This window comes from Pseudophryne corroboree, chromosome 11 (genome assembly GCF_028390025.1).
Source record: "Pseudophryne corroboree isolate aPseCor3 chromosome 11, aPseCor3.hap2, whole genome shotgun sequence".
NCBI classification, from domain to species: domain Eukaryota; kingdom Metazoa; phylum Chordata; class Amphibia; order Anura; family Myobatrachidae; genus Pseudophryne; species Pseudophryne corroboree.
The window spans coordinates 145,486,551-145,509,018 of record NC_086454.1 but is presented as its reverse complement, the minus strand read 5'-3'; the positions used below and the strand labels follow the sequence as shown (position 1 = coordinate 145,509,018).

The window sequence follows — 22,468 nt, the reverse complement described above, 5'->3', positions numbered from 1 at the left end:
CCTGGCAAGTATAAAAAATACACAGTAGCTCCAGCACCATATCGGGGGCGGAGCTACATCAGAGTGGGCTCAGCGGCATATTGGCGCCTTCCTCTGTACAAGCAGCAGCAGCCTCACACAGCGCCTCCATAACAGTCACACGCTGGATCACTGGTACAGGGTGTAGAGGGGGAGAGCCGCTATTTGGTGCACAAATATCATCCCTCTGAGGGATTTTTCATTAGACAGACTCACTGTTTGTTTGTATAAAACGCTGACAGCCTCGCTGGGGTTGTGCAGCGCTGGGTGCGCTGGTGTCCTCTCTCCTGTGTCTCCTCTCACATGCAACAGGGCAGGCTTGTATTGTGTTTCAGGCTGTGTTGTATGTGTATTGTACCTGTTTCTTTTCACAATGGTAAAACAGAAGTTATGCCGTGTGTGTAATGCTAGATCCTAGCTCATCTCACTCAATATCATGTGAGCAGTGTAGTCAGTCATCACAAAATGCTGATAACAATGTGGGGGAGAGTCCAGAGCCCTCCTGGTTGGGGGCTATCAAAACTATGATGTCTAATATGTCATCTCAACTCACTGCTAATGCCAATAAAACTCAGGAACTGCAACAAGCAGTGGCAAATCTAGCTGCAAAACATCCCCCCTGTCCACTGCAGGTGCACAAAAACGTGCTTTACCTGCACTTCTATCAGATACTGATGATATACAGGATGATGGGGATGATGTGTACCCCATAAGCAGGGACTCCACCCCTACACAGGGTATTGAACCCCTTATATTGGATATATGGGATGCCTTATAGCTCTCCCTGGTGGATGCTACTAATCAGCAGTAATTTTTCCTCCCACAAGACAAACTGTCACCTCCCCTGAATTCTAAAGAATTGGATGATTTATTTAAATTAGCCTGGAAAAATCCAGATAAAAATATCAGGTGTCCAAAAGCTTTTTAAATACCTTCCCATTTGCCCCTGAAGGCAGGAAATCCTGGGAAGAATCTCCAGCAGTAGACGTCTCAGTCTTTCGCCTTTCTAAAAAGGCGGTGCTCCGGGCTCTTTTGCGTTAAAGGACCTCGGGGATAGAAAAATATGTCTCACAACATCCAGATGTTATACATGTAAACAAAAGAAAATACACACACATGGGTGGTATTGCATGATATAAAAATTAAACAGCCCGTGAATATCCAGAAAGGAAAAATTCCGGACCAGATTTTCTAGATAAGGATAGTCTCTCGCCACCACTTCACTTTGTTTATAGACGTACCGAAACTCACATCAAATTTGGCAAGACCAGGTGTATAAAGGTATCTTTAGTACTATATCCCACGTGATATAGAACAGGAAGAGGAGCTACTGAAGAAAACGTACCCAACTCACTTATAAAAGGAGATTAATCCCACGTATCAAGGTATCTTTAAACCAGGATCACACCTTGACAAAGACCCGAGTGGTCGAAACGCCGTTGGTGCTACCAGGCAGTGAGTTTTATCATTGTTATTGACAACCATTTGTTATTCCAACTTCTGTTCTTTTCATGTGGATACCACTTTAGAAGTGTGCACTACAGTACTGTTGTAAAACCGGATTACACCAGTTTTTGTCTGTTACATCTGACCTGTATGTTATTGTACAAACTGGAGAGTGGAATTATCACAGAAAAGTAGCAGATTGCTGGTTTATGGACTTTTATGAATAAACCTGTTGAATTATCTTGGATGTCATCTTTATGATCCTGGTTTAAAGATACCTTGATACGTGGGATTAATCTCCTTTTATAAGTGAGTTGGGTACGTTTTCTTCAGTAGCTCCTCTTCCTGTTCTATATCACGTGGGATATAGTACTAAAGATACCTTTTATACACCTGGTCTTGCCAAATTTGATGTGAGTTTCGGTACGTCTATAAACAAAGTGAAGTGGTGGCGAGAGACTATCCTTATCATCTATAAAATCTGGTCCGGCACTTCTGAATTTTTCCTTTCTGGATATTCATGGGCTGTTTAATTTATATATTATGCAATACCACCCATGTGTGTGTATTTTCTTTTGTTTACATGTATAACATCTGGATGTTGTGAGACGATCAAAAGAGGGACAATTCCGAGAAGGACTTCATACCATTTAAGGGACGTATATTTATAATCCTATTTTTCTTTGTTATCGCCTTTGATCTTACCTCCTATTGTTTGTTTACCACTCTAAAATCTATCTACACTGCTGCAGGTGTAGCTTAAAGGCTGGTCATTGCTGGTTGCTGGATGACGTATGCCATTCATACATGGGCTACACAGATTCAGAAGGGCCTTTCAGGGGAATATGACCTTGGTTACTACTGTAACTTTCCTAAAACACATTCAGGACATGGCAAGAGTCCTCTGTGACTCCCTTAAAGAGATTGGCAATATTAATGCTAGGACCACTGCTATGGCTGTGTCTGCACGTAGAGCGTGGTTGCATCAGTGGATTGCAGATGCTGACTCCAAACGTATTGTGGAATCTCTTCCTTTCACAGGTGAATGGCTCTTCGGAGGTGAATTGGACGCATGGATCTCCAAAGCTACTGCTGGGAAATCCACGTTTCTCCCTTCAGGGGCTCCACCTGCTAGACGTACCTACCCGGGACCGTCTACTCAGTCCTTTCGGTCCTCCAGATTTCGATCTAGGGCCCGGGGTTCCTCCAATGCAGCTAGAGGCTCCAGAGGTAAGCCTAAGAAACCAGCCGTTGCCGGCTCTCAGGACCAGAGCACCAGTTCAGCTTCTGCTAAGACTTCAGCATGATGGTGCCCACCCACTCCGAGGGGATCTCGCGGTGGGAGCTCGATTACCTCACTACAGCCACATCTGGGACAGTTTCTGCCAAGATGCCTGGTTAAGGGACCTTATCTCTCAGGGTTACAAGCTGGAGTTCGACGGTGCTCGTCCCCAACGATTTTTCAAATCAGGCTTGCCCGCTTTGGAAAATATGCGTGTTACGCTACTGGTCATCGACAAGTTGGTCCAGTCCCAAGTCATTGTTCCAGTACCCCTACTACAACAAGGACAAGGTTACTACTCCAGTCTGTTTGTAGTGCCAAAACCAGACGGGTCTGTCAGACCCATTTTGAATCTGAAGTCCTTGAATCCTTACCTGAAGAAGGTTTTCAAATTCAAGATGGAATCTTTGAGAGCGTTGATCGCGGGCCTGGAACAACAGGAATTCCTAGTGTCCCTGGATATCAAGGACGCCTACCTGCATATCCCGAGTTGGCCTCCTCATGAGGCCTATCTACAATTCGCCCTAATGAACGATCACTACCAGTTTCAGGCGTTGTCCTCCGGCCTGTCTACAGCTCTGAGGGTGTTCACGAAGGTGATGGCGGAAATTATGTTCCAGCTCAGAGTCCAGGGGGTCAACATCGTCCCTTATCTGGACGATCTCCTGATAAAAGCAAGTTTCAGGGAGCTTCTAAAGATTCATATAGATTGCACTATCCAACTTCTGTCTCACCACGGGTGGATCCTCAATCTACAGAAGTCTCAACTGGAACCGTCTCAACGGCTCATGTTTCTGGGTCTGATACTGGAAACTATAGCTCAAAGAGTGTTTCTCCCAGAGGACAAGGTGAGAACACTTCAAGAGATGGTTCGAGTTGTTGTGAAAAATGGTGGCCTCATACGAGGCAATACAGTTCGGCAGGTTCCATGCCAGACCTTTCCAATTGGACATCCTGAACAAGTGGTCCGGTTCACATCTCCAGATGCACCGAATGATTCAGCTGTCACCCCAGGCCAGGATTTCGCTCATGTGGTGGTTGCAGTCTTCCAACCTGCTGGTAGGTTGATGTTTCGGGATTCAGGATTGGACCCTCCTCACGACGGATGCCAGTATACGAGGATGGGGAGCTGTCACCCTGGGGGGGCGCAGTTCCAGGGCAGGTGGTCTGCCCAAGAGGCCCTACTCCTGATCAACATTCTGGAACTACGAGCGATATACAATGCTCTACTTCAGACCGCCTCTCTGCTCAGGGATCGGACGATCCAGGTCCAGTCGGACAACGCCACGGCAGTGGCGTACATCAATCGACAAGGAGGGACAAAAAGCAAGGCCTGCATGCGAGAAGTGTCAAAAATACTTCTCTGGGTGGAAAGAAATGCAAGAGCACTGTCCGCAAATTCCATTCCAGGAGTGGACAACTGGGAAGCGGACTTCCTGTGTCGCCACGATCTCCACCCGGCGGAGTGGGAATTACATCCTCAGGTGTTTTAACAGATTGTCGACAGATGGGTATACCCGCAGATCGACATGATGGCGTCTCGCCTCAACAAGAAGCTTTGTTGCTACTGCTCGCGAACCAGGGACCCTCAGGCGAGTGCAGTGGATGCACTGACGTCACCTTGGCCTTACCAGCTGGTCTAACTATTCCCTCCGATACCGTTGATCCCAAGGGTGCTCCAGTGGATCAGACATCACAGAATCCAAGCAATCTTGGCCCCGAATGGCGTGGTACGCAACTCTTCTGGACATGTCCATAGAAGACCCTTTGCCTCTGCCGCTAAGAAAGGATCTTCAGCAAGGACCGTTCGTCTACCCGGACTTACGACGGCTTCGTTTGACGGCATGGAAGCGGAATATCCTACCTCTCAAAGGGTTTTCGAAAAAGGTCATTACCACTATGGTGCTAGCCAGAAAGCCTGTGACATCAAAACATCATCATGTCTGGAGGAGATAAGTCGCTTGGTGCGAGGAATGCACGTATCCATCTGCGGAGTTTCACTTGGGACGTTTCCTACGTTTCCTGGTGTGGTGCAGGCTGGTGTGGATAAAGTCTTACGTCTGGGTTCCATTAAGGTCCAGATTTCAGCTCTTTCACTTTTCTTTCAGAAGAAATTGGCTATGTTGCCGGAAGTTCAGACCTTCTTACAAGGGGTGCTCCACATACAACCTTCCTTTGTGCCGCCTACGGCACCCTGGGCTTTGGATGTAGTGTTGCAATTTCTACAGTATTCCAGGTTTGAACCTCTGATGACAGTAGAAGACAAGTACCTCACGTGGAGGACCGTGATGTTGTTGGCCCTGGCTTCTGCTAGACGCGTTTCAGAATTGGAGGCCTTATGTAAAAGTCCCTACCTGGTCTTTTACGAGGACAGAGCGGAGCTCCGGACTCGACAGCAGTTCCTGCCGAAGGTTGTCTCCGCATTCCATCTGAATCAACATATTGTGGTTCCATCTTGCTCTGACACTTCAGCTCTTCCGGAGTCTTTAGATGTGGTGTGCGCTTTGAAGATCTATCTCAAACGCACAGCTCCGGTCAGGAAGACTGATTCCTTGTTCATGCTTTATGATGCGCAGAAAAAGGGTTGTCCTGCTTTAAAGCAGTCCATTGCTCATTGGATTAGGCTTACTATCCAAAGGCCTGTGTGTCTGCAGCTTTACCTGTTCCTAAGTCGCTGAAGTCCCACTCTACAAGATTGGTTGGCTCCTCCTGGGTGGCTGCTCATGGCGTTTCGGGCCTTACAACTATGCCGAGCTGCTACCTGGTCTGGTAAGAACACTTTTGTGAAATTCTACAAATTTGATACCCTGTCCAAGGAGGATACCCAGTTTGGGCAAGCGGTGCTGCAGCAGTCTCTGCACGTTCCCACCTGTTCTGGAAGCTTTGCGACATCCCCATCATACTAATTCTGTCCCCAATATCCCTTATGGATGCTAGAGAAAATAGGATTTTAAATACCTACCGGTAAATCCTTTTCTGGTAGTCTATAAGGGATATTGGGCACCTGCCTCTGCGCGGTTACTTTCTGCAGGTTCTCTGTTAGGTGTTACCTGTTCAGCTGTTGCTGTTACTGTTGCCAGACGTTGCTGGTCTGGTTATGTTTTGTTGTGCTGGTGTATAATTCTCACCACCATTATTGTTGTTATGTTCCTTCTCTCAAGCATGTCATTCTCCTTCAGGCACTGTTTTACCTATAACTGACCTGTAGGAGGGGGCATAGAGTGGAGAAGCCAGCACACCCAGTTGAAGAAATTTAAAGTGCACTGGCTCCTTTGGACCCGTCTATACCCCATCGTACTAATTCTGTCCCCAATATCCCTTATGGATTACGAGAAACGGATTTACCAGTAGGTATTTAAAATCCTATTTTTTATCATTGAGATAATCTGTTTTATAAATTTAGTGTGTATATATAAAACTTATGTCCTGATACGTTCTTTCCTGTTTTTGTGTTACACACATAAAAATATATTTAAAAAAATAAAAATTAATCACAAATATTGGCTTCATGTGACTCCACCCAGATTTCTCAAGGGCTCTTGTGTATACAGGAGCTTTTTATGCACACACAGGCGTAATTGGCACCTTGCAGCTTAATTAAAGAATACTGTATTAGATATATTTTGATAAGTGGCTATCTAGCACCGGGAAACAAAAGTTAAAAATACCATTTATTAAGTACCCAGGTCTTTTAAAGACTCCTATATTACCCTCCCCCCCAAAAAACAACAACCAAAAAACCTTACGAATGTTGCCTTCAGGGGCGTCTATGAGTGGTCAGCCAGGATTATAGGAGTTTTTACAACCTGGAGTGCAGGCGTCATACCATATGACATATATTTCTTTTTCATCCACTAGGGGTCACTGGAGTACTCTTGGGATATGGACGGCTTTAGCAGAACAGGGCACTGAATATTTAAATTTAGTAACTCTCCTCCCCTCCATATTCCCAGAGTACCACAGTGTTTTTTCTGTGCTCACAGCACTAACAAGGCTTGTGTGGAGCGCCCACACTTTGAATATTTTATTTTTTGATTTTATTTTTTCATTTTTACTTTTTCTTTTTACAACTTCAGCACATCCTTCCCAGTTTATAAAAAAAACGTTGGTCCGGGATAGTGCCCGCTGCAGCGCATGGCGTGTCGGTCCTCACAAAGAGCACCCTCACAGCCACACGCAGCTCACTCACTGACCTGCAAGAGCTGGACGGAGCTTACAGACAGAAGCCCCGTCATAGCCCTCAATACAGGAGTCAAGGTATGCTGGGGGGACGGGCCGGTCAGCGCACGCTGCCGCCCCGCTGCGTGGGGTCCGTGTTTATCACCGCCGCCCGCACCCGCCGCTAATTACAGTCCGCGCGCCCCAGCCGCTCCGTCCGCGCTGTACGGGGCTCAGCGCCCGCCCCAGCCGCTTCAACCGCCGCAGCACAGCCGCTCCGGCTAGCGCCGACAAAAGCCGCTACACGCCGCTGCGGCCCGCCGCACCCCGTTCACACCCGACTTCCGCAGCACGGCCGCTCTCCATAGCGCGCTCCCCGCCTCCCTGCAATGACTCCGGATTTCAGGTCCCACTCCCCGCTGAGACGCAGCGGTACACGGAGCACAGGGGAAGGGGGGAGAAGTCTGCTCACGGGCAGCGCTGCTGCAAGGGGGAAAAGCATAGGCTGCATGGCAGGCTGCAATATTACATATGCTGCATGGGTTATATTAATAGGCTGTTAAGCCTATATTAAAGGCAGAGTCAGGTACAAGTTATAAAGTCATGTGTTATAACCTGCACTGTGATTATAACTGTAAGCATGGCATGGGGGCCATTTTAACCATGCTTCCTGTGTCTTCCTATGATTCCAGAACGTTCCTGTCCTACATCTCTACTCCACCAGATGGCGCAGGGGTGTTAGTGGGACTTTTGGATCAGATTTCATATAGTACTGGCCACGTGCACTGCACTTCGGCCATATATATATTACACACACCTTAGTAACAATTTTACTGAGTCGTGCAAGTGTCTGTCTTTGTATATTGTATTGTCTGTCTGCATAATGAGTAAGGCACCAGAAAAAAACTAAAAAGCAGTTTCACTGTAATGTCTGTAACAGTGTGTTACCGGATGCTACCACATGTACAGTATGTTTTGTGAATTCAGCTACAAATACATTTTCCGCTCCGGTTTCAAAGCCGGTTTCATCCCCGGACCCTCCATGGTCTATGTTAGCAAATGTAATTGCTGGGTTGCAATCAGAATTGGGCGCCGCTCGACACGAGCAGGAAGCGGCAAGATCTGAGTCTCGGGTGAGACCGCCAGAACTACTGGAGGGGTCTCAGCCTTGCCAAAGGTCCAAGTCCACTTTGGGTAGAAGGGATAAATTTTAATTTGTCTTATGATTTACCAGTTTCTGCTATGTTGCAGTCTGACGATTCTATGCCAGACCTCACTGCGCAAGAGGAGGGTGAGGAGGGCGAATTAGATCAGCAGTCAGATAGTGAAGATTTTGACAGCCCAGGCATTGATAATCTCATCAGGGCAGTGCGTCAGTCTCTGAAGTTTACAGAGACTGAGGAGCTTCTGACAAATGATGAAGTCGTATTTACTAAACGACACTGATCTCCAATGTGTTTTCCTGTTTCCAAATCTCTTAATAAGATGTTAGTAGAAACACGGAAGAATCCGGATAAACGGTTTTCTATACCTTGCCGATTTAAGTCTAGTTACCCGTTTCCAGAGTCTGTGACATCTACATGGGAGAATCCGCCAATGGTGGATTCATCTGTGTCAACACTTACGTAAAATAGAAGCTATGCTAAAGTCCATGTATGTAGCAGCAGGAGTGTTGCTTAGACCTGGGTTGGTTGGCATTTGCGTAACTAAGGCGCTAATGGTATGGATAACAGAACTCAAGTCTGGTCTACATAACGATCACCTTATACTTCTCGCTGATCAAATTTGTGAAGCTGCTGATTATCTATGCACAGCTTCTACTGACGTCTGTCAGCTCAGTTCTCGCCTTTCATCGTCGCTAGTTACGGCACGACGAGCACTCTGGCTGCGTCCTTGGCAAGCGGAGGCAGAGGTCAAAAGAGGTATAGAGGCGTTACCTTACGGTGGCAGGAAGTTGTTTGGTCCTGAATTGGACAAATGGATTTCCGAGGCCACGGGAGGGAAGTTTTGTTTTCCTACCATTGCCTCCAACGGTACCTAGACGAAAATACTCTGGCCCGGCGTTCAAATCCTTTAGACCTCAGCCCTTTCGAGGCCCTGGTAGAGGAACGGCCACGCCTGGTAGACGAGGTCGAGGACGTGGTTTTCAACAAACCAACACCAGTCGTCAGGACGCTAAGGTCACCGACAAGCCAGTGGCATGACTGGCTCCCAGCCCATCTCGGATCTCCAGTTGTGGGGGCACGCCTTCAGACGTTCCATTTGGCGTGGTTCCAGACATCCACAGATGGGTGGATCCGCAATTTAGTACAAGATAGAGTTCAACTGTCTCCTGCCACTGCGGTTTTTCAAGACAGGACTGCCTGTGTCGGACGACAGGAGGGCGGTTCTGCAAATTGCCATTCAGTCTCTGCTGGATTCAGCAGTTTTGATTCCGGTCCCTGTACACCAACAAGGTCAGAACGGATGGCTCGGTCAGGCCAATATTGAACTTGAAGGGCCTCAATCAGTAAGTCACTTACTACAGATTCAAGATGGAATCTCTGCGGTCAGTAATTGCAGGTTTACAGCCACAGGAATTCATGATTGCGCTGGATCTCAAGGATGTCTACTTACACATTCCGATTTGGCTACCTCATCAGAGGTTCTTGCGGTTTGCGTTACGGCAGAACCATTACCAGTTTCAGGATCTACCGTTTGGCCTCTCGTCAGCGCATCGGGTATTCACCAAAGTGATTTCTGTGATGATAGCTCATCTCAGATCCATGGGAGTGATAATAGTTCCGTACTTGGACAATCTGCTCATCAAAGTACCGTCTCAACAGATGCTCCTCCAATATGCGTTGCTAACGTACAGTGTACTAGTTCAGCACGGTTGGATTGTCAACTTCAAGAAATCTGTCTCAACGACTTCAATTCCTAGGTATAATTCTCGATACGGTAGATCAAAGAATTTACCTACCAGAACAGAAAGTACAGATTATTCGTCATCTGGTACAATTAGTGCTCAAGCCACGCACATTCTCTGTACATTTGTGGCGGTTTTCGAAGCGCTTCAGTTCGGAAGATTTCGCTCAGGTCCTTTTCAACTGGATGTGCTCGCACAGTGGTCGGGCTCGCATCTGCAGATTCACCAAAGGGTGAGGTTGTCGCCACGGGCCAGAGTATCTCTACTCTGGTGGCTCAAAGTACACAATCTAACCGCAGGGAAACGGTTCGGCGCCGGGAATTGGATAATTCTAACGACGGACCCGAGTCTCAGAGGTTGGGGAGCTGTAGTTCAAAATTGTCAGCTCCAGGGTCTCTGGGCAGATCACGAAAGATTGCTGTCTATAAATGTCCTGGAACTCCGGGCTATTTACAATGCGCTACTACAAGCAGTGCACATGCTTCGGTCTCAGACTGTCCAGGTGCAGTCAGACAACACGACGGCGGTCGTGTACATCAACAAACAAGGAGGAACGAGAAGCCGCATGGCCATGCGGGAAGTAGCTCGAATCCTCAGTTGGGCCGAGCATCACCAAGTGATATTGTCGGCAGTGTTCATTCCGGGAGTGGACAACTGGGAGGCAGATTATCTCAGCCGCCGGGATTTTCATCCAGGAGAATGGGCCTTATATCCAGAAGTGTTTCACATGTTGGTCCAGAGGTGGGGTAACCCACAAGTGGATCTGATGGCATTGCGCCACAATCACCAAACGCCCCAGTATGTGTCCAGAACGCGAGATCCAAAGGCAGTGGCGGTGGATGCTCTCACAATCGTGTGGCCGTACAGCCTCGTGTATCTGCTTCCACCGTTTCCACTGCTCCCTCTGTTGCTAAAACGGATCAAAAGAGAGTCCGCCACAGTCATACTAGTGGCGCCTCATTGGCCTCGGAGAGCTTGGTTCTCGGATCTCCTCGGACTACTCGCAGACGATCCTTGGCCGCTCCCGCTACATCCGGACCTGTTACAACAGGGTCCGTTCCTTTACCCCGATTTAGCGCGGCTGCGTTTGACGGGGTGGCTGTTGAGACCGCCCTCTTAAGAAAAGAGGGCATTCCAGATTCGGTTATACCAACCATGTTACGAGCTAGGAAGCCAGTTACAGCAGCTCATTATTACAGAATTTGGCGTGCCTATATAGGTTGGTGTGAAGCTCGGAAGTTTCCGACATCATCTTTCAAGTTATCCCGTCTTTTGTTATTTCTACAGACGGGGTTAGATGGAGGACTGCGTTTATCTACACTAAAGGTGCAGGTATCTGCTTTGTCAATTTACTTTCAAAGACGATTGGCTCTATTGCCGTCTGTACACACCTTTCTGCAAGGTGTCCTCAGAGTACAGCCTCCATTCATTCCACCTACAGCGCCATGGGACTTGAATCTGGTTTTAGATTTCTTACAGTCTTCATATTTTGAACCCTTACAACAAGTGGATATTAAGTTTCTCACTTGGAAAACAATTTTTCTACTAGCCTTAGCTTCGGCAAGGCGTGTTTCAGATTTGGGTGCCTTGTCATGCAAGCCACCGTATTTGGTGTTTCATGATGACAGAGCGGAACTTCGGACGAATCCTGCTTTCTTGCCAAAGGTAGTGTCATCTTTTCACATCAATCAACCAATAGTAGTTCCTGTGTTAACAGAAGATTCTGGAACTTTGGAGGTGGTACGAGCACTACGCGTTTATGTATCCCAAACGTCTACAGTTCGTAAGACGGATACCTTGTTTGTTCTTTATGATACTGCCAAAATGGGTTGTCCAGCTTCTAAGCAGACCTTATCCAGATGGATTAAACTGACTATACGTCAAGCTTACCTTCATGCTAGGTTACAGCCGCCTACGTCAGTAACAGTTCATTCCACACGTTCTATGGGAACTTCATGGGCAGCTGGTCGTGGGGCTTCTACGACGCAGCTTTGCCGTGCGGCTACATGGTCATCAGTGCACACGTTTGTGCGCTTTTACAAGTTTGATATGTTTGCGGCATCAGCATCTAGCTTTGGCCGCCTAGTGTTACAGGTGCCAAACAGCTCTCCCGCCCACGGGGGAAGCTTTGGTACGTCCCAAGAGTACTCCAGTGACCCCTAGTGGATTAAAAACAAAATAGGATTTTGGTACTTACCAGGTAAATCCTTTTCTTTGAATCCATAGGGGGCACTGGACGCCCACCCAGAGCAGTTTTACCTGGTTTGTGGTAAGTTCAGGGGATCTTATGGTAACACATTCTCACCGACTGGTTCAAATTTTCAAGTTCTATCGGTTATGGTGTCAACTGTTTAGTTGTCAGTAACGTTATGTGTCAACTTTATTGTTGTCCGTTATGTTATATGTAATTCTCCATTGTAAACCTCTCTATCGTTCCTGTTCGGCTCCGTAAAAAACACTGAGGTACTCTGGGAATATGGAGGGGAGGAGAGTTACTAAATTTAAATATTCAGTGCCCTGTTCTGCTAAAGCCGTCCATATCCCAAGAGTACTCCAGTGCCCCCTATGGATTCAAAGAAAAGGATTTACCTGGTAAGTACCAAAATCCTATTTTTCTGCTAAGCATCCTAGACACCTAAGTTAATCCTTAATTAAGTATTAATCACTATAAAATATACATTTATCAGGGATATATTAGGTTACTATGTTTACCTTGGAACCCAGTTTTTGTGTTTCGCATAGTAGATGTTTGTTGTGCACTAAGCAAACATTTGTACGATGACTTTCAAATCGATAAAATAAATTAATTTAGTCATCTCTTTACATTAAATATTACAAAACTCTGGCATGTGCTCAGAAGACAGGTCAATAAACACTTATCTTAGGAGTATTTTTACTAAAGCTTCTAGCCATAGCAACCAATCAGATGTTGTCTACCAGAGAGCTGCCACAGAGGCTAGAATCCCCACATCCCTTGAACATAACACCCCCTGCCAAGGGACAGAACACAGGCACTGCAGATAACTTGGACTGAGCAAATGGTCATTCCAGATGTCCGCATATCTACACCGAGATAGATATATATATATATATATATATATATATATATATATATATATATATAGATATAGATATATTAATATTAGTTGGGTGCACCGCTGAGAGTGTTAGCGACTTCACTGCAGGAAAATCATTTAGCCCCTACCCTAGAACGACCTGTACGTACCGTGATCTGTCTCTATTGCACAGATATGTATCGGATAAGAAAAGGCGACATCGAGCCATGTTTTCATTGTTTAACCCCATTTCCACTATCCTGATTCATATCAGTCCACACATGTCCATGGTGGTTTGACTAACCAAAATCACACTTTGTGTGCAGTTTACATTTCAGTTGAGAAAAAAACAGAAATTGGGGATGGGAAAGGGGTGTAACACGAAAAAATAAGGTGCTTTAATGCTTCTGAAAATGATTGAAGGCTAGTGATGAAAAGGGTAATGCACTGGCCACAACATTACATTTTCAAATTATTCAACACACTTGTAAGAATTCTTTCTTTGCAGCTCAGTCTGCTGGTTAAAGAGAGTTTTAATGTCCATACAGGCAAAACTATACACCAGTGGTTCCCAAACTGGGTGCCTTGGGGCACTAGCAGAGGTACCCTGGGATGGTGGTTTGGGACCAATTTCAATTATTTGTGGTCAATGTACTAGGCAAAACCAGTGCTTATGGCTTCAACTCAAACTATTTGGCTAAACAAGCAAATCCTGTACCTCACCACATAAATGAACCTATGGCTGACATATAACACAATTTGCTAAATTTAATACTTTTTAATTTCTCAATAAGAAGTTTTTGGCCTAGGGTTTGCCGTGAAAAAAATTGTTACTCTAGTGCGCCCTGATTCAAAAGAGTTTGGTAGCCACTGCTATACACTGATCTTCAGGTATGATTAAATATAGTCCTACATGCTGAGTCTCCCATATCAGAAATGCTTGGGACCAGAATGGTTTTGGATATTGGATTTTTCTGTATTTTGGAATAATTGCATACCATAATGAGATATCCTGGGGATTGCACCCAAGTCTAAGCACAGAATGCATTTGTTTCATATACACCTTCTACACACAGCCTGATGGTCATTTTATACAATATTTTGAATATGTTTGTGCCACACTCTAAAATTTTCGTCTATCAGATTTTTGGATATGGGGGACTCTGTATAGTCTGTATAGTTCTAAATATTAATAATTGTACATAAAAGGTATCTGGTCCTTCTACAGTTACACATCAAGTTTGAAGCACCACATATGTTCTTGTGGTCTTTCCAGATAAGCAGTGGCATAGCTATAATGGGTGCAGGGGGCCCCAGAGACCAGAGGGGCCCACACTGCACACCATACACACATATTTCTCAATATTCACCTCTCCAGAGTCCCCCGGCTGCGGTAGCACCTCTCTACAAATGACCTTGAAAATTGTGCAGCAGTCATTTTACCTGCATTTTGAGCACGCGCAGTAAGGAAATCTCCAGGGAGAATGGCCGGTGCACCATTTCCCCAGAGATCTGCGCTTGTGCAATATAGTCTGTGCTGCCCGTCTGCTAGAGAGGAGTGGGCCCGGACTGAGGAGGCTGAACACGGGCCTCTTCCTCCGTTAAAATGCCCCTGCACATCAGGTCTCCTCCAGTGTATGGGTGCTTACATTTTCCATCTGCATTTGTTCCAACCCCCTTGCCAACTGCAGGCAGAATTGCCTTCCTTTCAGAGCAAATAGGAAAGGGGTAAACGGGACCATTGAGGACCATTGCTGCATAATGTGTGTAAAACAAACACTGCAGCCAAGAGACCGTTGCTGTTCCCAAGAAAACGGTTTTCAAAAGGATAAAATATTTATTGTATCTAATTCACTTTTCAGGTACAAAATGTTAAACAGATGAACAGCAGCTTTAAAGAAACACTTAACGGCGGAATAGATGAGATGAGACCACCAGAGGTGAGATTCCTCTACCTTTACGCATTCTCCATATTGTGCTCCAGCCTTTCCACATGCTACTCTGCCTGCAAGCTACTAACATTCCTCTCTCTCTCTCTCTCTCTCTCTCTCTCTCTCTCTCTCTCTCTCTCTCTCTCTCTCTCTCTCTCTCTCTCTCTCTCTCTCTCTCTCTCTCTCTCTCTCTCTCTCTCTCTCTCTCTCTCTCTCTCTCTCTCTCTTTTTGCATTGCTTCTCTTTAGTTAAACATCAAGCTGAATTCCCGCTGGACCACAGAGGAACAGCTGCTGGCTGTACAAGGTGAGTTGATATTTGGTGCCAGGACTCGTAGTGCTACCAGTGTACAAGAAGAACGATTGCAGCTGTGTTTTTTGGGGCAGAGGATGTAGTGAAGATGATGATGCCAGGGCGGGATGGGTGATATCCTGTACTGTACAAGGAGAGAAAAGTTTCCTGTGTGTTCCAGCTGTCAGGCGATATGGAAAGGATTTTCAGGCCATCTCAGAGGTCCTGGGTAATAAGACCCCATCCCAGGTGAAGACTTTTTTCATTAGTTATCGTAGACGTTTCAACTTGGAGGAAGTGCTTCAGGAGTGGGAGGCAGAACAGGACGTTCCTCCACCCACTGTATCCCCCGACTCCTCCAGTAAGAACTCTGGTTCTTCCCAGAATACAAGTGAAGATGATGATGAGGTGAGAGATGTGATTATTAACTATTGTACCAAGCAGCTTTTTCTTCCAAATCTACTTTCTCTATTCTTATTCATCTCTCCTTCCACATCTTTCACTGTTGCCTTTTATTGCAGCATTATGTAATATCTAACTACTTAATATCCTAGCATTGTTGGCAATACACACTAATCATGTAAAGCAGATGGCGACAGTTTTAGACTTGAGGTAACATTACATGCTTAGAACCAAGGCTTCTTTATCTATAGAATTTGTTATATTTTCCTTTTGAGTTTCTTTATCCCTACATACAGCAAAACCATTCTACATGAATTGTAAATGCAAAATGGGATACACCAGAATACACCATAGCTAAACATATTAAACGTTTCTGAGAACATATTTTACGCAATATCGTTTTTCCTACTGAAATAGCAGGTACCAAAAACTTTATGACAGATGGAAACCAACTGGCTCATTATGGGGTATATGCTATTGCGGTCGAATTCCCGAAAATGTAGAAAAACGGGACATTTTCGCCCAAAAAAATAATTCGACAATGCAATTCAGTCCTTTTCGTCAAAAAAACGGACTTTCCAAATTCGACTTTTTGAAATTTGACATTAGTCAAATTCGACATTTCTGCAATGGTACAAATGCGGCAATTCGACAAAAGTATATTCAATTGAAGATTTGTAAATTCGACAACAGTGCTTTTAGACAGTAAATTCGTCATTTTCAATCCGCCACACTTTGCTGGCGGAATCTAATAAAAAAATTTAAAAACATGTTTTTTTTTGGTGTTTTTTTTTATTGGTAATAGCATATCTATTTATATTAGAAGGGATTAGGTACTTGGTTTGTCTATTTTGGAGGCACAAGTATTATTTATATATTTTTAAAAATATTATTATTATTACTATTTTTTTTTTTTTTTTAATGGAATGGTAAAAATCAGAAAAAGAAATGCGTGGGGTCCCCCCTCCTAAGCATAACTAGCCTCGGGCTCTTCGAGCCGGTCCTGGTTTTAAAAATCCGGGGGGAAAACTGACAGGGGATCCCCCGTATTTTTAAAACCAGCACCGGGCTCTGCGCCTGGTGCTGATGCAAAAAATACGGGGGACAAAAAGCGTAGGGGTCCCCCATATTTTTTACACCAGCACCGGGCTCCACTAGCTGGACAGATAATGCTACAGCCGGGGGTCACTTTTATACAGCGCCCTGCGGCCGTGGCATTAAATACCCAACTAGTCACCCCTGGTCGGGGTACCCTGGAGGAGTGGGGACCCCTTCAATCAAGGGGTCCCCCCAGCCACCCAAGGGCCAGGGGTAAAGCCCGAGGCTGTCCCCCCCCCATCCAAGGGCTGCGGATGGGGGGCTGATAGCCTTTTGAAAAATGAAAGAATATTGTTTTTTCCAGTAGTACTACAAGTCCCAGCAAGCCTCCCCGCAAGCTGGTACTTGGAGAACCACAAGTACCAGCATGCAGGAGAAAAACGGGCCCGCTGGTACCTGTAGTTCTACTGGAAAAAAAATACCCAAATAAAAACAGGACACGCACACCGTGAGAGTAAAACTTTATTTCACACATGTCGACACACACATACTTACCTATGTTCACATGCCGACCTCTGTCCACTTGTCCAAGTAGAATCCACGGTGTACCTGTGAATAAAATTATACTCTCCTGATCCAGTGTCCTGGTCTTTTATTATAATCCACGTACTTGGCAAAAAAAAAAAAACGAACACCCGGACCACACGGACTGAAAGGGGTCCCATGTTTACACATGGGACCCCTTTCCCCGAATGCAGAGACCCCCCGTGACTCCTGTCACAGAAAGGTCCCTTCAGCCAATCAGGAAGCGCCACTTCGTGGCACTCTCCTGATTGGCTGTATGCGCGTCTGAGCTGGCAGACAGCGCATCGCACAGCTCCCTCCATTAGTTTCAATGGTGGGAACTTTGCTGTCAGCGGTGGGGCGGGTGAACTCACCGCTGACCGCAAAGTTCCCACCATTGAAAGTAATGGAGGGGGCTGTGCAATGCGCGTCTGAGCTCAGACGCGCAGAGCCAATCAGGTGAGTGCCACGAAGTGGTGCTTCCTGATTGGCTGAAGGGACCTTTCTGTGACAGGAGTCACGGGGGGTCTCTGCATTCGGGGAAAGGGGTCCCATGTGTAAACATGGGACCCCTTTCAGTCCGTGTGGTCCGGGTGTTCGTTTTTTTTTTTTTTTGCCAAGTACGTGGATTATAATAAACTCCTCCAGGGTACCATGGCCAGGGGTGACTAGTTGCGTATTTAATGCCACGGCCGCAGGGCGCTGTATAAAAGTGACCCCCGGCTGTGGCATTATCTACCCAGCTAGTGGAGCCCGATGCTGGTGTAAAAAATACGGGGGACCCCTACTCTTTTTGTCCCATGTATTTTTTGCACCAGCACCAGGCACAGAGCCCGGTGCTGGTTTTAAAAATACGGGGGATCCCCTGTCAGTTTTTTCCCCGGATTTTTAGAACCAGGACCGGCTCGAAGAGGCCGAGGCTGGTTATGCTTAGGAGGGGGGACCCCACGCAATTTTTTTTCGGGTTTTTTACCGGTTTCCCCCGTTTTTTTTACATTTTTAAAAATCTAATCAAAATCCGTCAAATCGGCCGTTTTTCGACAGCGGAACTGTCGAATCCGTTTTTTATTGAATATGTTGAATTCCGGCACCCACCTGCCGGAATTCGACGGTCGAATTGTGTCGAATTAAAAAACGGGCGAAAAATTGCCGCGATTCGCCGGCAATTGCATATACCCCTATGTCTCACTTACTTAACACATTCAGCTTTAGTTTAAGTATTTTCTAAAGTGTTTTATACACAGGAAAAGGGCCAGTGACGCCACAGTAGCTCAGCGGGTGCATTCTCAGCTTTGCTTTTATAACCCGTATGAGCTTTATCTGTCACGAACACTGGACTGACTGCAGTGGAAACTCGGGAACACTGTACAGTAGGTCTTACCTTCCTGAATATAGCTGAAATGTCTCCTGATTTGGTGCTCCTTTAAGCTTTGATGGTGTCGGGAAGCCCTTTGCTTGCTCATTGAGTCACCACACTTTTCTGAGATTTTCACTATGGTGATTAATGAGTAATTTAGCATCTCCTACATCTCCTTGCCAAATCCAACATTTTCTTTCAGAAATAACAAACCTTGGCCCATTTGGAGTGCTACAGTACCTCACTTTCTCCCCATCCCATACTACTTTCTCTTTAGTGTCCTGGCACAAAATAATACATACTGTAGCTCTTGTACTGCTGATGCTTCCTGTTTCGACAGCCACTTTGCGTGGTCTCAGCTCCTCAGGAACAGAACTTTCTCCAGTGTCCAATTTGGTTGTGTGCTTTCTCTAACACTGGATTCTCCTGAGCTCCTGCTTTGTCTATGTAGAACAAAACATGCCTGGCAGATTCCAATTTTCTTAGGACAAACCTGTCAATCTCCCCTTGGTTCTCTGTCCTGGCTTTCCGGTCCCTTGCACAGCACACCGAGCTCCTCCATTGAGTGGTCTCCTCATTGAGCTGCACATGGTCAATCTGTGTGTGGGGGGGGGGGGGGGGGGGTTGGGCTCACTAGCACTACCAAGCCTACAACTATCACTCTGCCTTTACAAGTACCATCCCCATTTGAACCTTGCAAATGTAAATTCTTCCAGCCAGGTACTATTAAACACCTCTATAGTTGCAGAAACTGGTTTGTCGCATGTAGCTATCTATAGCAGTACATATGGTGCCAAACTTACTTGACTTTTTGTAAATTAAATTGTGCCAGAGATGGCGGACATACATATTTTTCTTTTATCGCAAACACACAGGCTCCTCCTACAAATGACTGTCTTGATTTATAGTTTAACAAATAAATGAAAAAGAAAAATATGCTGCTTGCATAAGTATTCGGGCATTTGTGATCCTTTAGCTCTGTTTATAGAGGATACAGATAGTGCTCCAGCAATGAGAAGCGACTTCATTGTGCTGTTCAGGATATTCCAGCATTTGGCTGTGGCTGTTTCAGCTCCCAGTGTACAGAGCATCAGGTGCTGGCATTATTGATACCAGTGTTCTCAGTAATTTCAGTGTGGTTTACTTGTATCATGTTTCACCCTGAGTGCAGTGTGGCTAATATCGTCTGCTACAGTTTACTATTTAGTGAGCATTGCCTAGGCAAAGAACTGAAGGAAAAATAGCAATATGAACTCCAGTGAGCTTCTGATCTGGTAGCAGCTGTACACCATCCAGGCACTCGGTACTTGAAGCCTTATGAGAGGCACCACTTACAGGTCAGCCATCTTTCTGAAAGAGCTGCTGGGGTAGGAGATAGAGCTGCTGAGTTTAGGGCAAGATCCACATCTGGAGGGTGGCAAAAAGAGACGCAGTAGAGCGTTAAATTAAAACATCTAAAGCCTGTCTGTGGTTTGCCAGTCAGCACATGAGGATTTCCGCTACATTTACTGATCAGGCAGGACAAGATGAGTTTTCTGAACTGTGAATTTTGTCAGAATTAAGGAATATGGGTAGAGAAAAGGAAACACTACAGTAATTTAGTTTTTTCCCCCCTAACTTAAGCATTTTAGCTTTGAGGTACCTCAAGGTGAGTGGCGTTGAGTGGCCCTGTCAGAATTCTGCCCTCATCTGGGGCATGAATGGGCTGGAGAAAATATGCCAAGAGGAATGAGCACCACTCCCAACTATGAGGAAAGCTGGTAGACTACAACAAGTAAGTCTTGGATTTCTCTAGCAGCCCTTCCTGACAGTGTAACATGTGGATTCAGCCTATAGCTGTTACCAGCAGAGATAAAGAAGATAAAAATAAAGCTCTGAGAAGAACTGCCCTCTGCACTCACAAGGATTTGTTTTGTCCTTTAGGACCAGGGAGTATAGTCTAGCTTTTTATCTTTGGCTAAATTAGCCACCCATTGGTCATCTCTCAGCCATAAGAGATGGGTCTTGAACATCTGCGTGTTTTGGATCTTGTGGTTTAAGGTGGCAAGAAGCGTCTAAGGGACGTACTAAGGGAAAAATGTGGTAAAACCCCCTTTTTTTTAAGGGGTTTTACCACATTTTCAAATGTACTAAGACACCACCGCCAGTTTTTCGCCGCCCAGGGTATCGCCATCTCTGGATGGTGATACCCTATAGAAGCCTATGGGCTTCTTATCGCCGGCCGCCGCAGACGCCAACCCCCCTCCCCTCCGGCATACCTTCCTCCAGGCAGCCCTGGTCCTGGAAGGTAATCTCCTCCTCCCCCTAGCAACGCAGCCGGAGGTCCTTCCGGGTGCAGGGGGGAGGAGGAGGCGCTGGGGACAGCCTGCTGCCTTGTTCCCAGCAGCTGTGGAGAGGGAGAGCCCACGGAGGTGACAGAGACACCTTACAGGTATCGCGGGTGGCCTCTGTCACCGCATTGCTATGTTGATCGCATATGTTAGTACATATGCGATCAACATCGCTGCGAGGGGCGGCGATGTTGTGAATACTTATGCAAATTACATATTTCAAGTTTTTTTACTTTAAAGAACCCTGCTGCTGACAAATGACTAATTTAATATTTAAGATGTTCTGTTTGAGCATGTGAGCTGACAACAATACCAATACTGATTGTATACAGATGCGTAGGTATCATTTGCACTGATTTGGTATGCACACGTCATGAAAATGTCAGTACTCTGAATTTCAACTTGTTTCCCCAGGTACAGATCACATCCATCTCCTCGTCATCGCAGACCATATCATCCACTACAACAGCACCAGCAGTTACAGCTTCTACCTTATCTCTTCCTCCTCCACTACTGCGCCCGTCTCTTCCTTCAGCCCCTACGCTGCATCGCCAACCCCCTCCACTCCAGCCAGGACGTCTCCTCCAACCTCGTCCTCCACCTCTTGTCCGCCCTGCCCCCCGGCAGAGCCCTCGTGCACCACCTGCCTTATTGGGAAACCATGCAGAGCCAGCCTTCTCCTGAGAACTTGTTTTATAGATCCCTTGTTGCATTTTGGGAATGGGGTGGGTTTATTTATGGCACGGTGGCACTGAATTTGTAAGATTACAACATCTAACCTGTGGATTAACTCATTTTACCTCAACAGAACAATACGGAAGAATAAGTGACATGACTGCAATTGCGGATTAGAGCACGCAAGACCAAACAATACGTTTGAGCTGCAGATTGGCATTGTGTTTGCAGTCATTTGATGTAGTGACCTGTGATATGCATAGAACAGAAGGGAATGTGCCAGTTTCTTTATTATCATTATTATTATTATTATTATTATTATTATTATTAGATCAGTGAGTGGTTGAATGTTTCCATCTACCTGGCTCTCACAAGAATGACTTAAATCTTCCAGCTTCACAGCTTAGCTATTGGTATGAGGTGCCCCTGCGGGGTCAATGGACTTTGTGAAACCTATACAGTACATCTGTGTCAAAATGTGTCTTGGCATGTATCTTCAAGATAGCTTTATTCCAACTTGCACTTATGCAAGTGTATGTGATAAACATCATTTTCAGGTTGTTGTCATTAGACTGTTGGTGTGACCGTGTAGATCGGCCACACTAGGATAACGTTTTTGGGTATGTAGTAGTGACTTTTAACTTTGTGAATAGTTCATTAATAATAAATTTTTCCCTAGTGATTTAAGCTCTGTCTGTGAAAGTGAGGATGTAGCCAGTTCTAAAAGTCTGCAATGAATGATGCTTTCCTTCTCCTATACTGCTGTTAGGCAAGGGCGTGATATGATATAGCGACGTTATCATAACGTTGACGTTTACCATGTCCACAGTCATCATGTAGACACTGATAAAATGGTGATATATTAGAATGTTGATATATTGTCCCTGGTGGGCCAGCGGTGACTTACCTGCTTCCAGCGGCTCTGATGGCATTTTCCAGGTCCCAGCGGTCATGTGAGTGTGACTGCCAATGCAGCTATCTGATGGAGTGACCGTTCCAGTGAGTATTCTCC

General features: G+C 45.8%; 1 protein-coding gene across 4 annotated transcripts in view; it reads left to right on the top strand.

Annotated features, from left to right (window-relative positions):
* The window catches only part of RCOR2 (REST corepressor 2), a 112,732-nt gene extending 90,589 nt beyond the window's left edge, over positions 1–22,143 (top strand). For all 4 annotated transcript variants that reach the window (XM_063944919.1, XM_063944920.1, XM_063944921.1 and 1 more), the window contains exons 10-13: positions 14,731–14,808; positions 15,048–15,105; positions 15,272–15,498; positions 21,196–22,143. In XM_063944919.1, coding sequence (XP_063800989.1) covers positions 14,731–14,808; positions 15,048–15,105; positions 15,272–15,498; positions 21,196–21,465 — 633 coding nt within the window. In that variant the 3' untranslated portion in view covers positions 21,466–22,143. The remainder of the gene's footprint in view (positions 1–14,730; positions 14,809–15,047; positions 15,106–15,271; positions 15,499–21,195) is intronic.
* Positions 22,144–22,468: the final 325 nt, after the last annotated feature.